General features: G+C 40.3%; 1 protein-coding gene across 1 annotated transcript in view; it reads left to right on the top strand.

The window, feature by feature from the left end:
* si:dkey-187j14.6 overlaps positions 1–17,381 on the top strand; it is a 90,371-nt gene extending 72,990 nt beyond the window's left edge. Inside the window, exons 3-7 of the mRNA XM_021478124.3 lie at positions 10,300–10,358; positions 12,411–12,767; positions 12,967–13,305; positions 16,882–16,976; positions 17,046–17,381. Coding sequence (XP_021333799.3) covers positions 10,322–10,358; positions 12,411–12,767; positions 12,967–13,305; positions 16,882–16,976; positions 17,046–17,207 — 990 coding nt within the window. The 5' untranslated portion in view covers positions 10,300–10,321 and the 3' untranslated portion in view covers positions 17,208–17,381. The remainder of the gene's footprint in view (positions 1–10,299; positions 10,359–12,410; positions 12,768–12,966; positions 13,306–16,881; positions 16,977–17,045) is intronic.
* The last annotated feature ends 5,236 nt before the right edge of the window (positions 17,382–22,617 follow it).

The raw sequence follows: 22,617 nt of genomic DNA, 5'->3' as shown, positions 1-22,617 counted from the left end.
TTTGTAAATTAACATCCCGTGTTTGTGTCTGCAACAAATTAAAGTAATACAATTAATTTGTTAAATGCACATTTAAATGTGTGGAGTTGGCTGAAACCATAGATTCTCTGGGTTGGACATGTAAATTACAGTGCAAACAACAGCTGATGGGCTGCAGGTATTTGCTTTCTGTTGTTTTACAGGTAAAAGGAAAAGGTAAATATGTGCAAAAAGAAACAAAAAACATAGAAATAGTAGACAAATAAAAATATTTAAAAAGTTCTAATAGATTAAATAGTAGATAAAAAAAGGCTGTTGAAATAAAAGAAATCCACTATTTCTCTATGCTATTTGGAAGCCATGCACATATTTTGTACAGTATTGACAAAGCATTTAGGATATGTATAAAGCAGATATCCTAAGTCTCCCGGAAGTTCCGGGAGTATCCAGAAAATGCATAAAGACTCCTGGATGACTGCTATCTAATGATAATCTCCCGGAAATCACGCCTCTCCTGCCTGGACCTTAACTAGTCTCCACCACATCCCTCCCAGCTCTTCAGGTACATCGGCGCAACTCACCATCCACCACTCTTTAGGTACATCGGCGCAACTCACCTTCCACTGCTCTTCAGGTACATCGGCGCAACTCACCCTCCACCACTCTTCAGGTATATGGGCACAACTCACCCCCACCGCTCTTCAGGTACATCGCACGCACACGCCCCCACCGCTCTTCAGATAGCCCCCTCCCCTCTTCAGGCACCCACTCTCCCGTGACCTCCCGCAAATCATCTCTGTGTCCCTCGGAAATTACTTTTCCCAACTTGGGATGTCTGATAAAGTATTGTTACGATCCCCTCGTTCAAGTCGCAACTTAAAAGAGCTCAAACAACAAAAGAAAATATACGCAGCTTATTTATTATACATACAACTTAATTGAACAACAAATCAAGGAACAAACAAACGTCTAGGGAATAATAAAGAAAATAACTAACTTTAACTACACATAAGTAATGCAAAAAATAAAAATAAATAAACATAAGGTAGCAGAAATAAAGAGATGGTCTTGACACGAGGACGGCCAAGTAGCCACACCGTCCTCCAGAAGCTAGCGCACACTCGCATTTATTTGCTTTGAACCAATTGGTGAGCAACCATGGCACCCAATTAGGATCTGCCACATCCAAACTCATACTGATAACAGAGACTTTAGAAAGCGAAAGTAAAAGCCGAATCCTAAATATTTTAGGGGATTCAGAAACTACGCTCGGATGCATTTTGCGCAAAAGGCGTGTCTCTGGCCCCGTTTACACTGCCAGTTAAATGTAACCCAATTCGGAATTCTTTTTTGATCAAATGTGACGCAGATCAGATCTTTTCTATGACCATGTAAACAGGAAAACAAGCGCATGCAATCAGATAATCAGAGATTGGTTTCAAGCCTCCTTCATATGTGGAAATAAATCAGATATAAATTGGTCATGTGACAATGCGACTGTCATGTAAACAGGCAGATCAGATTTATTGAGGCGTTCCACTCTGTACATCATTCAACTTCTCCACAGCAACAACAGAGGAAACATGGAGGAAAGTGGTCAGTCGCCACAATTTGCTCTCACCAGACCTGAGATCTCGCTTAAACCCACACATTCCTCTTAATGGTGGAGGACATCATAAAGCACATAAACCATAGGCGCAAGCTGCGATAACAACCCTTTCCCACCTCCTCTACCTCAAAATCATTTTAAAGTTGGGCGAACTTCGTGTTGTAACTTTTACTTTTTGTCGCTATTAGGCTAATACAAGCACTGCGGGCTACACGCAAAACAGAAAAGGTGTGAAGTAGCCAGGCTTCTTCCCTTTATCTCTGGCGACCGCACTGGTTCACACACACCCAGACGCTCACAGACACGCACATACATACGCACATACATATGTCTACTCACCTCTCCTTTTCCTCTCAGTATGCTGCTAGTGACAAAGGGCCCTGTCATCTCGCACGCATCCAGTCATCCATTCCATATCTCCATTTTCCCGCAGGTTAACATTAAGCATACATTTACAAACACCTTTATGTTCGTGTCTTTGTGTTTTTGTTTCGTCATTTGTCCGGGAAAGTTGGTCTTCAGTGTTGTGCCGGCCAAACCGAGCGAGCGAATGGCGCCGGCTTATGACGTCACCGGCCGCGCCATGGCAGCACCAATCACAGAAGCGCCAACCGTACCAATTGTTTGTGTTTGTAGGGTACAGCCAGCGTTGTAGAGGAGCGATTTATATGTCTTTAAACCTCTGATTGTTGGTTGTTTGATGTATGTATGTATGTCAGATATTATTAGTAGCTGTGTGCTTTTATATTTAAAGATGCCACATTTAAATGTTTAATGGTGTGATGTAGACGTTTACCTGAATTTACCTGTTTATGGTATGCTCCAAAAAGGGGGCGGAGTCTAGCCTTTAAAAGGAGACGGCAGACTCAGAAACGGGGTCAGTTCACCTGGCTAGCGAGCGTGTTGTGGCAGAACCGTAAGCAATCCCCTTTATCAATCTATTGTCTGTGTGACATAGATTTCTTTCGTATATATTGCAGATATATTGTTTTGTGTTGTATATATCGTATTTTGTTTTTTTGTTTTATTGAGTTGTTACTTTGTTTTTTTTTGTACATACCTTTTGGGAAATAGGTCACTGTACATTTATCTGCACTGGACTGTTTTGCGTTATCCTTGTAAATAAACCATCTTTTTTACACTTCTGGGATAAGGCCATCATTTTTGAGAACTCTTTATTTTTATTTATTTTTTGCTGGTGTTGGGCATCCCACACCTGGTAGTGAACCCATTCCGGGTCCATTACATAATTACTCACGGCGGCACGGGAACCATTCTGACACGCACCACTCTGTGGTGAGCACTATCACCGCTCGAAGCTCACAGGGTGCCACAGCAGGTGGCAGTAGTGAGTTTGTGGGTCGCGGGCCATCGCAGTTGGTGTCAGAAGTGAGATGGCCACCCGGAAGAGGACAACGAGAGGTCGAAAGGCGGGGCTACGATCCGCTGTGAAGGACGCAGCTTGGCGTAGGCTGTCATCAGAGGATGATGAGGAAGCTACAGAGCCTTACAGCAGCCTTGATCCTTCGACGGAGTCCAGTGGAGGCATGGAGAGCCTGATGAGGGATTTCCTCAAAGCACAAAAAACAAGAGAAGAGATGTTTCTTCGGGAACTGCAGGGTTTGCGAGTGACGGTCCAGCAGGCGGTGCAGGCAGCACCGGAACGACCAACAGGCAACCCTTCACCAGAGCCTGAAAGAGAAAACACAGGGGAGTCTTCGCTGCCACCACCTACCCCACCACCACCCGCACTTCCATCACATCACCGGGCCCAGTTTGCACACCGTCCAGAAACGCCGTTGCCACCGTTTCAGATGGGTGACGACATGGAGAACTATCTACGGCGCTTTGAACGTCTGGCGCAGACATGGCAGTGGCCCAAGGAGCAATGGAGCTGTCGGCTGGTACCCCTATTAACCGGTCGAGCGCTGGAGGCTTATCTGGCAATGGATGAGGTCAGTGCTGATAATTACTTACAATTAAAAGACTCTCTGTTGCAGAAATTCAATGTGTCGGCGGAAAGCTATCGGCAGCGCTTTAGAGCAGCATCAACGCCGGAAGGAGAATCTCCGACAGAAACGTATTATCGCCTGAAACATCTATATCAGCGCTGGATTCGACCAGACATTCATTCGGTGGAGGAAATCGGTGAGCAGATTATTCTGGAGCAACTACTACGGGTCATGAAACCGGAAGCCAGGATCTGGGTAAAACAGCATGAGCCAAGCACAGGACTGGCAGCAGCACAGTTAGCCCAGCAGTACGCTAATGCTCATCGCTCCGGTCTGCGCACGCAACCTGAAAGAGGTAGTACACGACACATTCGTCACAATACTGATAACCGACATACACAGGAACTTGAGACTGAACTGACACCTAAATTGATCTGTTATGCATGTCGTCAATATGGACACAAAGCCTCAGTTTGCCCAGCAAGAAAGCCTAAGCTAACGGGTATGTGCTACGTACCACGTGAGGGTGATGCTAACAGTGACTATTTAATGTCTCAGAGTGTTGATATGTTGAATGTGGTGGTGAACGGTCGTGAACTTAAAGCATTGCTAGACACAGGAAGTTCAATTTCCCTGATTAAATCATGCCAGGTAAACAATATTGACTATGCAAATACCACAGATGTATGCTGCATTCATGGGGATGTTAAAAGCTATCCAAAGGCTGAAGTGCTTGTTCATATTCAAGATGAAATGTATCTTTTGAATGTGGCCGTTGTCACTAATTTGTCAGTTGACATGATTTTGGGTCGAGATCTACCAATTTTGAATGAACTGTGTAGCAAGACTATCAAAATGAACTGTGCAGGGCTAAATGAAACTGAAAATGTGTTGACTGTTGTGACACGTGCTCAAGCTAAGACTGGTTTGCTACCGTTGCCAGACTTGGATGATAGTCTACTGCAAGGTGCAACCAAGGGTGAGAGAAAAACTAGAAAACAGAAAAGACTGTTAAAAAAACTGGGTGCGCCAGTTAAGAAAGCACAATTAGACGGCTTAGAAGCTAAGAATTGGCAAATACCAGAAAACATTTCTGAGCTGCAAAAAAATGATGAGTCTTTGGAAAAACTGTTTAAAAGAGCTGAGAACCCAAACAATGCCACTGTGAATGATGAACATTTTGTTATCATTGATGATGTTTTGTATGTGCAGGTCAAAGAGGTTAAACGTTTGGTTGTACCCATGTCTGTCCGTTCTATTGTGTTACACCTAGCACACACACTACCATGGGCAGGACATCTAGCATTTCAGAAAACATGCACGCATCAGTACACGTTTCTTTTGGCCAACCATGTACACTGACGTCCAGACATATTGCAACACATGCAGCACATGTCAGACTACCAGTGCAGTGCGCCACAGAGACAAAGCACCATTACAGCCACTTCCCATTGTTTCAACCCCCTTCCGCCGCATAGCTATGGATATAGTAGGGCCACTTGAAAGAAGTAGTGCCGGACATCGCTACATCCTAGTCGTTTGCGACTACGCCACTCGTTACCCCGAAGCTTTCCCACTCCGCACAGTGACCACATCAAAAGTTGTTCAAGCTCTTACTGAACTGTTTTCTAGGGTTGGAATCCCGGATGAGATCATCACAGACCAGGGAACAAACTTTATGTCACGGGTAATGACACAGTTTCACCAGCAGCTAGGCATCAAAGCTCTGAAAACAACACCTTACCACCCTCAGACTGATGGATTGGTGGAACGTTTCAATGGGACCTTAAAGAGTATGCTGAGGAAGTTCGTTTCAGACACAGGTAAAGACTGGAACAAGTGGTTACCATTCCTACTGTTTGCTTACAGAGAAGTGCCACAGGCATCCACCGGATTTGCACCATTTGAGCTGCTGTATGGCTGGCCAGTCCAGGGACCTTTGGACATCCTTAAAAAGGCGTGGACGAAATCTCCAACAGTGGCAGAGGACAGCAGCATTGTGAAGTTCATCTTGGAGATGAGAGACAAGCTGGATACCTACAGGGAGCAGGCGATGGAGAACCTAAAAGAGGCACAGACAAAACAGAAGAGATGGTATGATATGAAGAGCAGACTACGGCAGTTCCAACCTGGACAGAAGGTACTGTTATTACTACCTACATCAACAAACAAACTTTTAGCAAAATGGCAGGGGCCATACGAAATCACCAGGAAGATGGGTCCAGTGACATATGAAATACTCCAACCTGAGAGGAAGAAGACTCGACAAATTTACCACGTGAACCTGCTAAAGGAGTGGAAAGAGAGAAAGGAACCAGAGAAGACATTGATGGTGAGAGAAGTCAAGGAGGAGGATGAAGAACCTGCTGAAGAAATGGTTACTCCGAGAGAAGCTGCAGAACTGAAGCTGAATCATCTGGAGGAAAACAAGAAAAAGGAGTTACAAGAGCTACTAAGCAAGTACCCTTTGCTGTTCCAGGAGAGACCAGGCAGGACAGAGGTAACTCAACATACCATCCACTTAACAGACCCTACACCATCAAGGCAAAGACCATACCGTATACCAGAGAAACTGTTAAAGCCACTGAAGGAAGAAATCGAGACGATGAAACAACTTGGGGTGATAGAACCATCATCATCGGAGTGGAGCAGTCCTATTGTGATTGTGCCAAAGAAAGATGGATCACTGAGGATCTGTGTGGACTTCAGGAAATTAAATTCACAGTCGAAGTTTGATGCTTACCCGATGCCTAGAATAGATGACTTACTGGAGAGAATAGGGCAGGCCCGCTTCATAACCACACTGGATTTGTGTAAAGGTTATTGGCAGGTGCCCCTCCATCACTCATCTAAAGCCCTGACTGCCTTCAGAACACCTGTTGGGCTATACCAGTTCACGGTACTTCCCTTTGGATTACATGGGGCACCTGCTACCTTCCAACGCCTGATGGACCAAGTTCTCCAGGGTTGTGAGGAATACGCAGCTGCTTACCTAGACGACGTAGTGATCTACAGTCACACGTGGGAGGATCATTTAAAGCACTTAAGACAGACCCTGGAGAAGATACAAGCAGCGGGCCTGTCCTTAAATGTGGTGAAATGTGAATGGGGACGAGGTGAGACTAATTATCTGGGCTATATACTGGGCAATGGTGGACTCAGGCCACAGGTAGATAAAGTCGAAGCGATCAAGAAGAGCCAACGACCTAGGACCAAGAAAGAGGTTCGATCCTTTCTAGGACTACTGGGCTGGTATCGTCGCTTCATCCCTGATTTCGCAGCAATTGCAGCACCTTTGACTGATTTACTCCAGAAAGGTACAAAGAACCCAGTCATTTGGACTGAAGCCTGTGAGCAGGCCTGGACAGTATTGAGAGAGAGACTGTGTGCACAACCTGTGCTGAAGAGTCCGGATTTCTCTCAAAGATTCCTTGTACAAGTAGAGGCATCGGAGAGAGGGATAGGTGCAGTACTGGCCCAAGGACCAGCTGGACGAGAGCGACCTGTGGTATTCCTGAGTAGGAAGCTGTTGCCCAGGGAAACGCGTTACTCTACAGTGGAGAAGGAGTGTCTGGCGATAAAGTGGTCCCTAGAATCCCTGAAATACTACCTCCTGGGGCGGGAGTTTGACCTACAGACAGACCATCGGGCACTGACGTGGATCAACTCAATGAAAGACCACAATGCTCGAGTAACTCGGTGGTACCTATCTCTGCAGCCCTTTCAATTTAAGATCAGTCATTGCCCTGGGAGGAGTAATCTTGTAGCCGACTACCTGTCAAGGTTCCCAGACAGTGCGCGGCATGGAGAGGGGGAGGATACTGTGAAGTAGCCGGGCTTCTTCCCTTTATCTCTGGCGACCGCACTGGTTCACACACACCCAGACGCTCACAGACACGCACATACATACGCACATGCATATGTCTACTCACCTCTCCTTTTCCTCTCAGTATGCTGCTAGTGACAAAGGGCCCTGTCATCTCGCACGCATCCAGTCATCCATTCCATATCTCCATTTTCCCGCAGGTTAACATTAAGCATACATTTACAAACACCTTTATGTTCGTGTCTTTGTGTTTTTGTTTCGTCATTTGTCCGGGAAAGTTGGTCTTCAGTGTTGTGCCGGCCAAACCGAGCGAGCGAATGGCGCCGGCTTATGACGTCACCGGCCGCGCCATGGCAGCACCAATCACAGAAGCGCCAACCGTACCAATTGTTTGTGTTTGTAGGGTACAGCCAGCGTTGTAGAGGAGCGATTTATATGTCTTTAAACCTCTGATTGTTGGTTGTTTGATGTATGTATGTATGTCAGATATTATTAGTAGCTGTGTGCTTTTATATTTAGAGATGCCACATTTAAATGTTTAATGGTGTGATGTAGACGTTTACCTGAATTTACCTGTTTATGGTATGCTCCAAAAAGGGGGCGGAGTCTAGCCTTTAAAAGGAGACGGCAGACTCAGAAACGGGGTCAGTTCACCTGGCTAGCGAGCGTGTTGTGGCAGAACCGTAAGCAATCCCCTTTATCAATCTATTGTCTGTGTGACATAGATTTCTTTCGTATATATTGCAGATATATTGTTTTGTGTTGTATATATCGTATTTTGTTTTTTTGTTTTATTGAGTTGTTACTTTGTTTTTTTTTGTACATACCTTTTGGGAAATAGGTCACTGTACATTTATCTGCACTGGACTGTTTTGCGTTATCCTTGTAAATAAACCATCTTTTTTACACTTCTGGGATAAGGCCATCATTTTTGAGAACTCTTTATTTTTATTTATTTTTTGCTGGTGTTGGGCATCCCACACCTGGTAGTGAACCCATTCCGGGTCCATTACATAATTACTCACGGCGGCACGGGAACCATTCTGACACGCACCACTCTGTGGTGAGCACTATCACCGCTCGAAGCTCACAGGGTGCCACAGCAGGTGGCAGTAGTGAGTTTGTGGGTCGCGGGCCGTCGCAAAAGGCTACATCTTCAACTACACACACAAACACACATCAGGGCTATACCGTTACATAAACTGCATGGGGGTAAATCTAGACTGAACCATTTCCTGCTTATACAACACTTCGCATATTACAGACATGTGCAGGAACCAGCCAAATTAATTACAGCACGCTAGACCACACTGAAACTAAACACTTTCAAATTTGAGTTTATAAAAAAAATACAAAAACCGCGTCTCTTTCTTTTAGATGTTTATTATAACACTGACAACATATACAGATATTTAAACATGTTCAATAGTGTTTTATGAAAATTCAAGGGGTTTTCTTTAAAATGAGACCAAATTTTTGCATTTACACCTCTGCATGTGGATTTGGGAAGCTTTTAAATTTGGGTAGCTTCGTTGCTAAATTGTCAACATGGTTTTTGTTGAGAAAATAACTGTTTATATGCCTTATGTAGGCTGAAAAACAGCGTTGATCCATTTGGAGCTGTATCTGAGTCTATTAGATCTTTTGAGTGGTGCACCAGCTCTGAGTTTATAAACTCCTCCAGAAACTATACCTGGATGATGGAGGCTTTCGGCGGTGCTTTTGACTGAGCCCAGCCCAGTTTGATCAACTGTTGTTGGTGTCGGCTGGAGGATTTCCCCCGGGACACCAACAACAGACGCTACGTCATAATCACGCCCCGCCCGAGAGCAAGCTTCTAATTGGTTAACCCGGTGCGAATGTCCGCTGAAGTTCAGATTTTCGAACTGGAGCGTTTTGAGCGAAACATGCTTTACGCGAATTAAGCAAGTCAATCACGCACAACGCTCTACTCGGGCCACTTCATTTCCGTGAATCGGCTCATTCGCGCTGCCTTCAAATATTTGCAATGATGGTGTGAATGCAGCATAAGAGCATTGCACACTTCCTAAAACACAGATTTAATAGTGTTTACTGCAGCCAAAGCACCACAAAAATACTAAATATGGAGTTGCTGCAAGCTGCCTGAAATATTCAGTTTTTCTTGACTTGCATTTCACGAGTGACTTTTGCTAAAATGTCAAATATTCAAATGATGTAAAAGAAGAAGCTGCATTTAAATGTGCATGAGCTTAGTTACTGCACATGCTCATGCAGATATTTGAATAAGGATCTTCATGTTGTTACAAAGTCAGGATGGAAATCAGAAGTCAGTCTGTTTCCACTGTTTCCACATCACAGGTAACACATCAGACGCTTATTATCTATAAGGTTTAATAATGGTACAAGCTATAGAGAGTCATTCAGATGTTCACAAAGCCAGCTATTATTGTTTTTAGTCTCTTTGATTGCAGATGAATGAGGATCAGATTAATTTTTCAAAGTGCTTAAGAATAATGGACTATTTTACAGGGGAATGTTTAAGTGAACACTGTTTCTATATCAGTTTATTTGAGGACTGTTTCTTTAATTTAAAGATGATAAATAAGATGGAATAGCAAAAGGTTTAATATTGAATGTTCATCAAACAATTTGCAATATGTTTTTAAAATGCTTAATTCATGAAGCTGGTGTCTTCGTGTGTATGTTGTGTTGTGTATGTTGCACGTTTTGTTAGTAGCAGGAAGTCAGTATAAAGTTGATTCATAGTGTGTTTTTAAATATATATTTCGTTTAAGATTTTAGTGTTAAAGTACTTCAACTAAAATTTAAAAAAATTTTTATTCCTACTTAATGCGTTTTAGACCTGCTACATGTGTAACTTTAATAACTTGCACCAAATAACAATTTTCTTGTTTTTTATGCCTCATTTGTTTATTTATATTTTTCTTTAGTAAACAACTCTAAACAACAGAAATGATCCAGACAACTCTTCCTCTACTTGTTTTACTAGGTAAGTCTGTGACAGAATAAAAGACAAGAAAATCTCTACACTTCAGTCAGTGCATATCCTGGTTTCATTTGCAGCAAAATATGTTCATTTCATATAGCACTGGCTTTTTATTAATCTTATTAAAGGAATGTTTCATTATATGACAAAAGTTAATGTCATTAGAAGAAATATGGAATAGCAAAAATAACTTTCAATTGTCATTTTGTATTTTTTTCTTATGCTTGTCTTTATATTTCGAAGCGATTAATGGATCAAACCCATTGTCAATATTTTTTTTTTTACAAAAAAAAAAAAAACTTGTACTGTATATTACTGTAGGCATTTTCCCAATGTTTGGTATTGGTGTCAGCTGAAAGTTTTGTTGTAGATTTTGTTCAAATCAAAGACCTTACTTATATTAGGTGGCCTTAAAGAGTCACATCTTTGTATGATCTTTGCAAATAGTGCTTAAGCAGAGCATTTTTACAATGTTGCCCAGGATTGGCTAATCGAGAGGACCGGGAATTCCCGGTGCGCTGGTCCATTTTTTGGCTGCGAGGGCCGGTGTCCTTAGCTGCTTGCAATCTCAGCAGTCCCACTATTTTTTTTTTATTTTTATTTTTTAGCTTTTTTTTTTGCCTTAACCTCACTCTTTTTAATCATTACACTGCAAAAAATGCTTTTCTTGCTTAGATTTTTTGTCTTATTTCTAGTCTAAATATCTAAAATTTCTTATATCAAGAAGCATTTTCTAGACAAGCAAATCATATTGTCTTGTTTTGAAAAATAAAATGCCAATATTGAGTGAGTTTTTCCGTAAAACAAGCAAAATAATCTGCCAATGGGGTAAGCAAAATAATCTTGTTTTTTCTTTTGACGTAAGATTATTTTGCTTACCTCATTAGCAGATTATTTTGCTTGTTTTACAGAAAAACTCACTTAATATTGGCATATTATTTCTCAAAACAAGACAGTATGTTTTGCTTGTCTAGAAAATTCTTCTTGATTTAGGAATTTTTAGATATTTGGACTAGAAACAAGACAAAAAATCTAAGTAAGAAAAGCATTTTTTGCAGTGTATTTTGCCGCAGCTCCATGAGCAAAATGCAGAGTGCAGCTCATTTGACCCCCAAACAGCGGCACTTTAGGGAATATTAGAATTCGAACAATAAAAATATTAATGAATATTACACCTGCTCAATGAAAATCAGATGATTCTCTACATTAATAAATCTGACATATCTTGATCAGAAATCTATAAAGAAGAGTGCTATTGTGGTCAAGTGGTCAGCACGTTGTGTTGCGATGCCGTCGATCCGAGTTCAAACCTCTCATTAGTTATTTTTTTCTTTATTTTTAGTGATAAGACATATATTACTGTTTGGATTACCTATGTAGGTGTAAATATTTAATTTGTGTGATCACCTTTACAAAAAACTGGATATCTATAAATAATTCTGCAAAGAATATATATATTCAGATATTGCAGGAGTGGACATTGTGATGTTTTAAAGAATAGTGTTGGAGATTTAGCTCCCCTTTAATCTTCTCATATTTATGAAAAACATTTGAAGTTCTAAAGCAGCTGTTTCCTTGAAAAAGACGTGATCGTGTCATTAGAAACTGAATTGGAAATGTTGTTATTTTAATATAGTCTTGAACTGAGTTGAGCCAGTCTAAGGCTTGAAACTCCAGGGCTGAAAGCAGTGCCACTCCGGCCCTGATGTTGCCTGTACAAACAATACTGTTTCTCTCTACGTCACTATCTTTATGGTTGTGGTCTGAACTTTGCTGTTGTTTTAAAGTCAGAATAATTTTTGGAACTCTGTCAATGCGTGTGAATGGGCCTCAATTACTCATCTGGAGCCATTTAGAGTCTTTTAAGCTATACGAAAACTGTAGTTTTGAAGTACTGAGCACCATGGAAGTCCACTATATGGAGAAAAATCCTTCATTATTTTAGATGAAAGAAGGAAAGAAATTAACATCCAGAATGATTGGATGGAAAGTACTTTTCTTGGAGAAGAATTTCATTCTAGAATAATCTAATGCTTATACTTGTTCTATCAAAAGGACCGTTCACTGCCATCTTAAGTGACGTCATCCTCATCAATGAACAAAAGAACTGGACTGAAGCTCAGGCTTTCTGCAGGGAGTTTTATTTGGATCTGCCCACAGTTCAGACGGATGATGACAGGCTTGAGATCCAGAAGGCCTTGAGTGGAGCAAACCATGATACCTGGGTGGGTCTGTACGGCAGCATCTGTGTGTGGCGCTGGTCATATCAGAGTCAGGATCTGCTGTTTTCAGCCTGGGCTCTGACTGAAGACCCGAGCCCCAGAACACAGAGTGCATGTGCAGTTATCAGAAACGATGGATTCTGGTACGCCACCAACTGCACACAGCTGAAGCCCTTTGTTTGCTATAAAGGTAACACACTTTTTGGCAGCATTGTGTTGAGTTGTCTTTGTTTTTATGATTAGATTTTTTTTAAATGCAAATTATTTGCTTTTTGCTTGATGTTTATTTTAAGGATTATTAAATTAATGGTGGCCAATCATTCTAATTGTGAACTTTATTTTTAAATCACATTTAACTTCTGCTTTATCTGTTTAACTAACACCTGCAGGAAATCAGATGTTTTCTTTATTTATAAGAACTAATTTGACCTGGATAGAGGCTCAGAGTTTCTGCAGGACAAAATACGTTGATCTGGCCTTCATCAGTGGTGTGACTGACAACACTGATGTCCTTAATAACTTAATCCAGTATAGCGTGTATGAAGCCTGGATCGGCCTGAGCAAGAACCAGTGGCTGTGGTCAGACCAGAGCAGTGTGTCCTGGCCCTCTCTGGGATGGTCTTCAGGAGAGCCTAATAACGCAGACGGGAAAGAAAAGTGTGCGTTTGTAAATGTGAATGGACTGCTCGTGGATGAAAACTGTGACAAAGTATTTTCTTTCTTCTGCGGTGAGTCTCTTCTTTTTTGAGAATTATACACTGTCTGTCAAAAGTTTTAGACAACACGGGCTCAATTAAAATCTTTGTGAAATCACAAAACCATACTGCATACATACGTTCGACTTCAGTTTCTAGGTAAAATAAGCATTAGGGGGCAGTATGACAACAACTTCTCTTCTATTTTCACACTAAAGATATATTTATAGGGGCACAATATCAATAACTAATAGGTTATTACAGTTCTCTTACACAATACTAAATAAACAGTTTAACCTTGTCTATAATTGGTATTAAAACATGTTATCTCCATATGGACACTTTTCTGGAGTGGTCAGTTTACTCAGTAGCTCACCTTGTACAGTTTTGTGCTTGTGAATAGATTCAGAATAGAGTTTAAAGTATTATTACTGGTTTATAAATCACTAAATGGCCTAGGACCTAAATACATTACAGATATGCTCACTGAATACAAACCTAACAGATCACTCAGATCTTTAAGATCATACAAACTAGAAGTTCCAAGAGTTCAGTCAAAGCAGGGTGAATCAGCCTTCAGCCACTATGCCCCTCGCTGCTGGAATCAGCTTCCAGAAATGATCAGATGTGCTCCAACATTAGGCACATTCACATCAAGACTGAAAACACATCTGTTTAGCTGTGCCTTTACAGAATGAGCACTGTGCTGCGTCGGACAGATCGCACTAACGTGTTTTTCTCTTCTTCTTCATTCTTTTATATCACATTTTACCTGTTTTTGTGTTTTTTTTACTCATTTTTATTATTATTGTATTTTTTACTTGTTTCTTTTATTCCTGTTTATGTAAAGCACTTTGAATTGCCACTGTGTATGAAATGTGCTATATAAATAAACTTGCCTTGCCATGCCTTGAGCTGACGCTTACACAATGTGTTGATAGTGCACTCTTACGTGTGTTTCTGGTAACACTTGGTTGGGTTTAGGACAGGGTTTAGATTAGTGATTCAATAGCTGGACATGTATCTAAAATGTGCAACAAAACACACCCTAAGGCCAATCCCAATTCTACCCCTAACCCTAATTATTACCCTTACCCCTCATATTGCGTGTTCACATGAAGGGGTAGGCATCTGGTAATTCTCTTTAGCCTAAAGGGGAAGGGCTGGATAGACCTTAAAACTGAGATTTTTCCAGGACCACACTAGAAATCAAGGGGTAAAACCAATTCCCAGAATACACCAGCTACAACAGCAACATGGCTGCACACACAAATGCACAAATTAAATTATTTTCTAGCATTATTGGAAATTTTTTCTAACATTTTTGGCTCTATGCACCAACACAATGGATTTGAAATTAAATGAATGACTGTCGGCTTTAATTTGAGATTATTTACATCCAAATCAGGTGAGCGCTGTTGGATTTACAACAGTTTGCATATGTGCCTCCCACTTGTTAAGGGTCCAAAAGTAATTGGACAATTGGCTTCTAAGCTGTTCCATGGCCAGGTGTATGCTATTCCCTCATTATCCCAATTACAGTGAGCAAACAAAAGGTCCAGAGGTCATTTCAAGTGTGCTATTTGTATTCAGAATCTGTCAACTCTCAAGATGAGATCCAGAGCTGTCACCATCAGTCAAGCAAGCCATCATTAGGCTGAACAAACAAAACAAACCCATCAGATAGATGCCAGAAACGTCAGGTGTGGCCAACCAGCTGTGTGAAACATTCTTAAGAAAAAGATAGCACCAGTGAGCTCAGCAACACCAAAATACCCGGAAGACCACGGAAACAGCTGTGGTGGATGACCAAAGAATTATTTCTCTGGTAAAGAAAACACCCTTCACAACAGTTGGCCAGATCAAGAACACACTCCAGGAGGCAGGTGTATGTGTGTCAGAGTCAACAATCAAGAGAAGACTGCACCTGAGGGAATACAGAGGGTTCATCACAAAATGTAAACCATGGGTGAGCCTCAAAAACAAAGACCAGATTAAAGTTCACAGTGCTGGAACAACATCCTCTGGACAGATGAGATCAACATCAACTTGTACCAGAGTGATGGGAAGAGTATGGGGAAGGAAAGGAACTGCCCATGATACTAAGCATTAAAGCATAGTGGTAGTAGAGTCATGCCGTGGGCATGTACGGCTGACAATGGATCTGCTTCTCTTGTATTTAGTAATGATGTGATGCTGACAAAAGCAGCAGGATGAATTCTGAAGTGTTTCAGGCAATATCTTCTGCTCATATTCAGCCAAATACTTCAGAACTCATTGGACGGTGCGTCACAGTGCAGATGGAGAATGATCCAAAGCATACTGCAAATGCAGTTGTTGTAACGGCCTGACAGAGCACCACCAAGAATGAAACCCAGTGTCTGGTGATGTCAATGCGTTCCAGACTTCAGGCTGTAATCGACTGCAAAGGATTTGCAACCAAGTAATAAAAAGTGAAGGTTTGATTTATGATTATTATTATTATTATGCCATATTACTTTTGGTCCCTTAACAAGTGGGAGGCACATATGCAAACTGTTGTAATTCCTACAGCGTTCAGCTGACTTGGATGTAAATAACCTCAAATTACAGATGAGAGTCTGCAGTTAAAGCACATCTTGTTTCACATCTTTAGTTTCATTTCAAATCCAATGTGTTGGTGTAAAGAGCCAAATATGTTTAAACTGTGTTAATATATGGACCTTACTGTAGTATTCCTACAACATACTTTTACATGTATCACTCGATGACACAGACTCTATCAGAAAAGTGCAGTTGCTGGAATGAGCTTTTTACAGTGTCGGGTATAATGTTAACGTTGTTTTACTGATGATAAAATACAAAAAAAAATAAAAAAAGGCGACCTTCTGCATGATAGTGGGTTTATCTAACAAGGAGGCTAAAGACCATGGCCTCTAGCGTTTGTCACTAGAGCATCTTCAGAGGTCAGAGGCGTGAGGTTTACCCGCACAGTACTAACTAGATGGCCTTCGTTACACTCACCCCCCTAAACCTCACTCCCATTTGGGTCATGGCACCAATGTAACCCCGCCGGTCCTACGCTACCCAACCCGCTCCGAGCTGGGATCGAACTGGCGACCTTCCGGATGGGAGTCAGTTGCAGTAACAAGGAGGCTAAAGACCATGGCCTCTGCTACACCTAGACCACCTCACTCAGGTGATCTCGGACCAATTGATTTGGCGTGGATCCGAGCGTGATTGCTGGATACACATATGCCAAATGAACCACGCTAACTGGGGAAAAAAGGCTTTGAAAACAAAAGTCTAGGTGTGAAAGCACCCTAGATGGTAAATATGAAGCCCTTCTCTTTCACACTCTGTGTCAAGGGGTAGGGGTAAAAAGTAGAATTGTGATTGGGACTAAGTAACATATATTTTAGATTCACTAAAATGTAGACAGCGCCATCTAGTGGGTTTGTTATCTGAAACGTAGCAAAGTGAGTCTGGAGCAACGTATATGTGTATTATATAGAATGTGTGTGTGTTTGTGTTAGAAGGAAGAGCGTGAGACAGACAGAGGGATTGTGTGTTTGTGTGTGGGTTTGCTTACGATCATCATGTTGTAACTTTGACTGTGTTTCTACACAGTTGTTAAGCGTGTGAAAGCTCAGGTTGTGCGACTGGCAGTGAAATCCTCTGCTCTTCTGGATGAATCCGCCATCATGTTGGCCATAGAGAAGAAGGTGAGATGATTCTTTCAGGTGAGTCTGAACACCTGCAGAGCTTTACTGAAGATATAATCTGATCTGCAGATGAGAATAATCCTCCTGAAGCTGGAGACGGACCCCGCATTCAGCATAACATGGAGAGCCCAGACTGATGGCAAGACCTTCAAGCCGCTGAAAAACAATGCTCGAAACACCACAATAGTCTGTAAACAAGATCAAGGACTGTATTTCAAAGGGCCTCGTTAACTTGCCATCAGTACTATTGTTAGCACATTTAACCATTTTTTTAAATTGTCTACAGAACAAACCACTGTTATACAATGACTTGCGTAATTACGTAGTTAAGCTTTTAAATGTCACTTAAGGCTGAATACTGGTATCTTGATCAATATCTAATAAAATATAATTAGACCCTTTTAAAATTTGATTTCTTTTTCAAATATTTCCCAAATGATGTTGAACAGATTCAGGAAATGTTCACAGTATGTCTTATAATATTTTTTCTTCTGAAGAAAGTCTGATTTGTTTTATTTTGGCTAGAATAAAAGCAGTTTTTAATTTTTAAACACCATTTTAAGGTCAATATTATTAGCCCCTTTAAGCTGTATATTTTTCCGATAATCTACAGTACAAACCACTGTTATACGATAACTTGCCTAATTACCCTAACCTGCCTAGTTACCCTAATTACCCTAGTGAAGCCTTTAAATGTCACTTTAAGCTGTATAGAAGTGTCTTGAAGAATATCTAGTCTAATATTATTTACTGTCATCATGGCAAAGATAAAATAGATCAGTCATTAATATATTTAGTATAAATATATATATATACAGTACTCAGGATATACGAGTACACCCAGTTTTGAAAATGAATATTTTCCTCAATTTCTCAGTGAATATGGGTAATATAGTTTGGTGCATTTGAACAAAACTGATTTATTAAACAGATTTTTATCAAATATATTTATAATTATTTAAAAAAAAATAGGTGCAGAACATCTTTAGAAATGGAAAGATAATACAATTACATTCATGCAAAATATTGCAAAAATATGACAAACTACAACATTTAAATAGTAAACAACATTGTAAAAACAGTGACTTGTCTATATGTTTTGTTTCTCTTAATGTTTGCTATTTTTGAAAATTTTATTTTCAGATGTGACTTCACTACTGACTAATGTATATGTGCAATATAATATTGTAAAGCTTCCTATAGAAAATATTCATTTAAATGAGAGATTTGTAGGGGGTGTACTCATATACAGTATGCTGAGCACTGTGTACATGTACATATAGGCTGCGTCCGAAACCGCCTACTTCTCAGTAGGTTCTGCATTTTAATTTAAACGTACTACTCGACTATTAGAAAACTACGTTTTATACAGTATGAATTTGAAAAGTAAGAATGGAATTCGGACGTACTACATCCGCCATTTTGTCATGGTCACGTGACCTACCTGCGTCAGTTGCGTCGCTTCACTTCCACTCATGAATTCTCTCGCGGGGCATTATGGAATAGTGCAGCGTGCATGGCATGCACACTCCAGAATCTTGTCGGAAGTAGTAAGTCATTCGGGTACTTCTTGCATACTGATTTTCGAATTCAATAAATTCGGACATACTACTCGGCTCGCATACTGTTTTTAGCGTACTATATAGTATGGAAGTATGCGGTTTCGGACGCAGCCATATACTCCTTACCACCAATCTAGTCTGTGGTGTGGTGCAATATGGCTGCCGTCAGGTCATCCAGGTGGATGCTGCACACTAGTGGTGGATGAGGAGATTCCTCCCAGAATTGTGTAAAGCGCTTTGAGTGTCCAGAAAAGTGGTATAAAAATGTAAGGAATTGTTGTTATTATTATTATTATTATTATTATTATTATTATTATTATTTATCTTTACCTAATAGATAAGGGGTGTCAAACTCAGTTCCTGAATGGTCGCAGCCCAGTTTATTCCAACCCTGCCTCAACACACTTACCCTGCTGTCACACTGCACTTTTCATCCCATAGACTTCCATTTACAGAAATAGAAGCTAGTGTGGCGAGTTTTGCAGTTGGCTGTGTTGGAAAGCTCAAGCTTGGTAAACTCTTACCTGCGAAATCACATCATGTGACTATTAAGAAATTATGGACCAATCACTCACTTGTTTAATCCCGCCATTTTTAGCAGCGGCATACAACAGAAGCTGCGTCCCAAATGGCACACTATACACTATGCACTCATGCACTATGTACTTATGCACTTACACACTCAACAGGATAGTATATGTATGTAGTGGCGTCCCAAATGGCACACTAATGTGTTTTTACTAACCGGAAATTCAAATCGTTTTCCTGATGACGTTTGACGGTCGCCAAATCAGTGAAATAAACGACCGAATTATCAAATAAAACCTGCCGTGAGTATAACCGCATTCACCATCGGGAGGCGATATAATCACTCTCGTAGGAGAATTTTGCTTTCACCATCCAAAATAAATAAAGTTATCCAACATGTGCGTCCGATAGCTCCGCCCCTTCCGCTACGTAAGCAAACCTGCGGTCGTTGAGTGCGTGAAGTGTTCATCATTCCACACCTCATTTTAGCGGCTGAATGAGTGCATCATCCGGGTAATTGAAGTGCACTTAATGTTTTTAGAGTTTTCAATGTGAACACACCACTTACACTATTTATACTGCAAAATGGCGTAGAATAGTGCATAAGTATGCGATTTGGGACGCAGCTAGAGTTTCCTGCAGGTTTCAAACAAGCCTGAAGGACTTGATTAGTTTGATCAGGTGTGTTTAATTAGAGTTGGAACTAAAGTGCAGAGCTGCGGCCCTCCTAGAACTGAGTTTGACACCCCTGTAACAGATGATTAAACAAGTCTTATTTAAATTTTTTCCATTATCATTTAGTCACTTTTCATCTTTATACTATTTCATAATGTTATTAAGATGTTTACCAGTGGCATAGAGGGTGTAGTGCATGTCCATGTCTGTGCCTTGGGAACTGTGGGCTTTACTGTAAGTAAGGTATTTCCATGTACACTGACATGCATGTCATTTGTTCCTCATTTGTTTTTCTTCATATAGAGTGTAAACCTGTTTAACACTGAATAAAAGTAGAATAAACTGATTTTCTTTTTTTTTTAAAGATGCTAAATTTTCCTAATTTAGTTTGTATAGTTGTGTTTTTGTTTACTGCTACCAGTATGGCCAAATTAGCATTACAATAAATAATGTCATTGTTAATATTAAAATATTTGTACATGTAAAGCAGACTGCACTCCTGTTTGAAACCCAAATATTGTGATGTTTGATTTTTGTTTTTTAATTTATTGTACAGGGTTGGCCATTGATCCATTTATATCAGCGGTCACCAAACTTGTTCCTGGGGGGCGGTGTCTTGCAGATTTTAGCTCCAACCCTAATCAAACACACCTGAACAAGCTAATCAAGGTCTTACTAGGTATACTTGAAACATCAAGGCAGGTGTGTTGAGGCAAGTTGGAGCTAAATCCAGCATGGACACCGGCCTCCAGGACTGAGGTTGGTGACCCCTGATTTATATGGATACACCTTAATAAACTTAATGGGAATTTCACAAGAAAAACAGTGGTGTGCTTGGTTTTAAACATAACTTTATTCTTACATGAGTTACTTAAAAGCCCCCTCACATACAGGCCACAAACAGGACATTAATATCACCGACCATTCCCATTTTATTAAGGTAATTATTCATTATTCATGTAAATGGCCCACACTGGTTAAACTGATACACAGTAAACCTGATATATAATTATTAAACTGAATCAAGTTAAACTGAAATCAGTTAGGATAGCATTCTACAATTTTAAAGAAATATTTAGATCTTGATAGAATAAATGTGTGTGTTTAGGTTGGTTCAGTAATATTATTTTATTAACAGGTACATTAGTAATAGACTATATGCACACAGACTTTTAATTTTCAGTCAGAAAGCCCAAGGGCTTCCTGTGAACTGTTTTTCCATTGCAAAATCATCACGTTTAAGATCTGATTTCCTTAAAAATCAATGATCTTCACTGCCTATTAGATGTATGAAATGAAGTGGGTCTGAAGTTTAGCATTGGCTTTAAAGCGCAAGCTGTGTATAGAGCCCTTTAGTAAAGTTGCCCTTTTTACTAAATGAATAAGTGGTGTTTACTGCCCTCTTGTGGTCAGAGGAAGAAACTGCAGGGAAAAAAAATCTGAGATGTACTAGATATATTACATTAACATTTATTTACAGTTTTTAACAATGGCTATGACACTTTTTTCAATACATTTAACAAGTTTCCTAAACTCTTAACGCAGTTAGCACAACATCAATCTTTGTTGGCTATACAATTAACACATTTCTTGTTGCTTTGACACAAAATGTGTCCAGCTAACACTAATTTAAAATGTTTAAACTTCTTTTAAAATACAGAAATGTGCGCACATCTAGAAAATCTTGAAGGCAGGTGCACGATCAAAAAACAAACATTAGTAGCAAAAGATTCAAAGTAAATCGGCACACTGCCACTTTAGCTCTCAATTTTTTTATGTCAATATCACAAAATCACAACGTTTCGACCGACATGGTCTTCATCAGGTAAAGCATTGCAAATGGAAGTCCTCCAGAAATAGTCAAACAGCTCTACACAGCACCTGCAGTCAATTATCACAATCAGCTAACAAGCCGGTAAACAGGAACATTTGCATACAATAATGTACATCTAACAATATGAAAAACCATTACAAACAGACATTTAAAATACAAATACAAATTCTCACTATAGAATTCCTCGGAGACAGTATTCTATGGGCTAAATAGATATAGCGCATCACACCTGCACAAAATCACATCAATCAAACACAAGGCCAGTAGACCTAGGGGCAAAAACATTATGTACATATTTAGTACACAACAATTCATTCATTAATTTTCTTGTCAGCTTAGTCCCCTCATTAATCCGGGGTCGCCACAACAGAATGAACCGCCAACTAATCCAGCAAGTCTCTACGCAGCGGATGCCCTTCCAGCCGCAACCCATCTCTGGGAAAAGTATACAACAATATAGAATGCAAAAACACTTACAAAAAGGATTTTAAATCAAAATCCAAATTCAAACCTCTCGGAGATAAAGTGTTTAGTGTGTAAATGTAAAACGCTTCCCTCTGTAATAAAAGTGTCAACATCGCCACCCCTTCTCGGCACCTTCACTTGTTCAATGCCAATATATCGCAACGTCGCGAGGTTATGTTTCAATGCATTAAATTTTTTAAGTTTAATCGTATATTACTTCTGTGTTCAGCAATTCGTGTTTTTTAACACCGTCTTGTTTTACCTATATAGGCTAAACCACAAGGACATTTAATCATATAGATCACATTTTTTTTGTTGCACTGAATTGACTATTTCTGGAGGACTTCCATTTGCAATGCTTTACCTGATGAAGACCATGTCGGTCGAAACGTTGTGATTTTGTGATATTGACATTAAAAAAAAATTTTGAGAGCTAAAGTGGCAGTGTGCCGATAAACTTCTTTTACGCACAACCAAGACCAAGACAATGAAATTTTAAAGTCAAATTTTGTCAGAGTAGATAACACCATGTTCTAAACAGAATTTATATAGGCTGAAGTCAAAGTGAATTGAGTTC

Source organism: Danio rerio, chromosome 7, assembly GCF_049306965.1.
Source record: "Danio rerio strain Tuebingen ecotype United States chromosome 7, GRCz12tu, whole genome shotgun sequence".
NCBI lineage: Eukaryota > Metazoa > Chordata > Actinopteri > Cypriniformes > Danionidae > Danio > Danio rerio.
The sequence above is the reverse complement of the archived record's forward strand: the minus strand, read 5'-3'. Positions and strand labels throughout refer to the sequence as shown.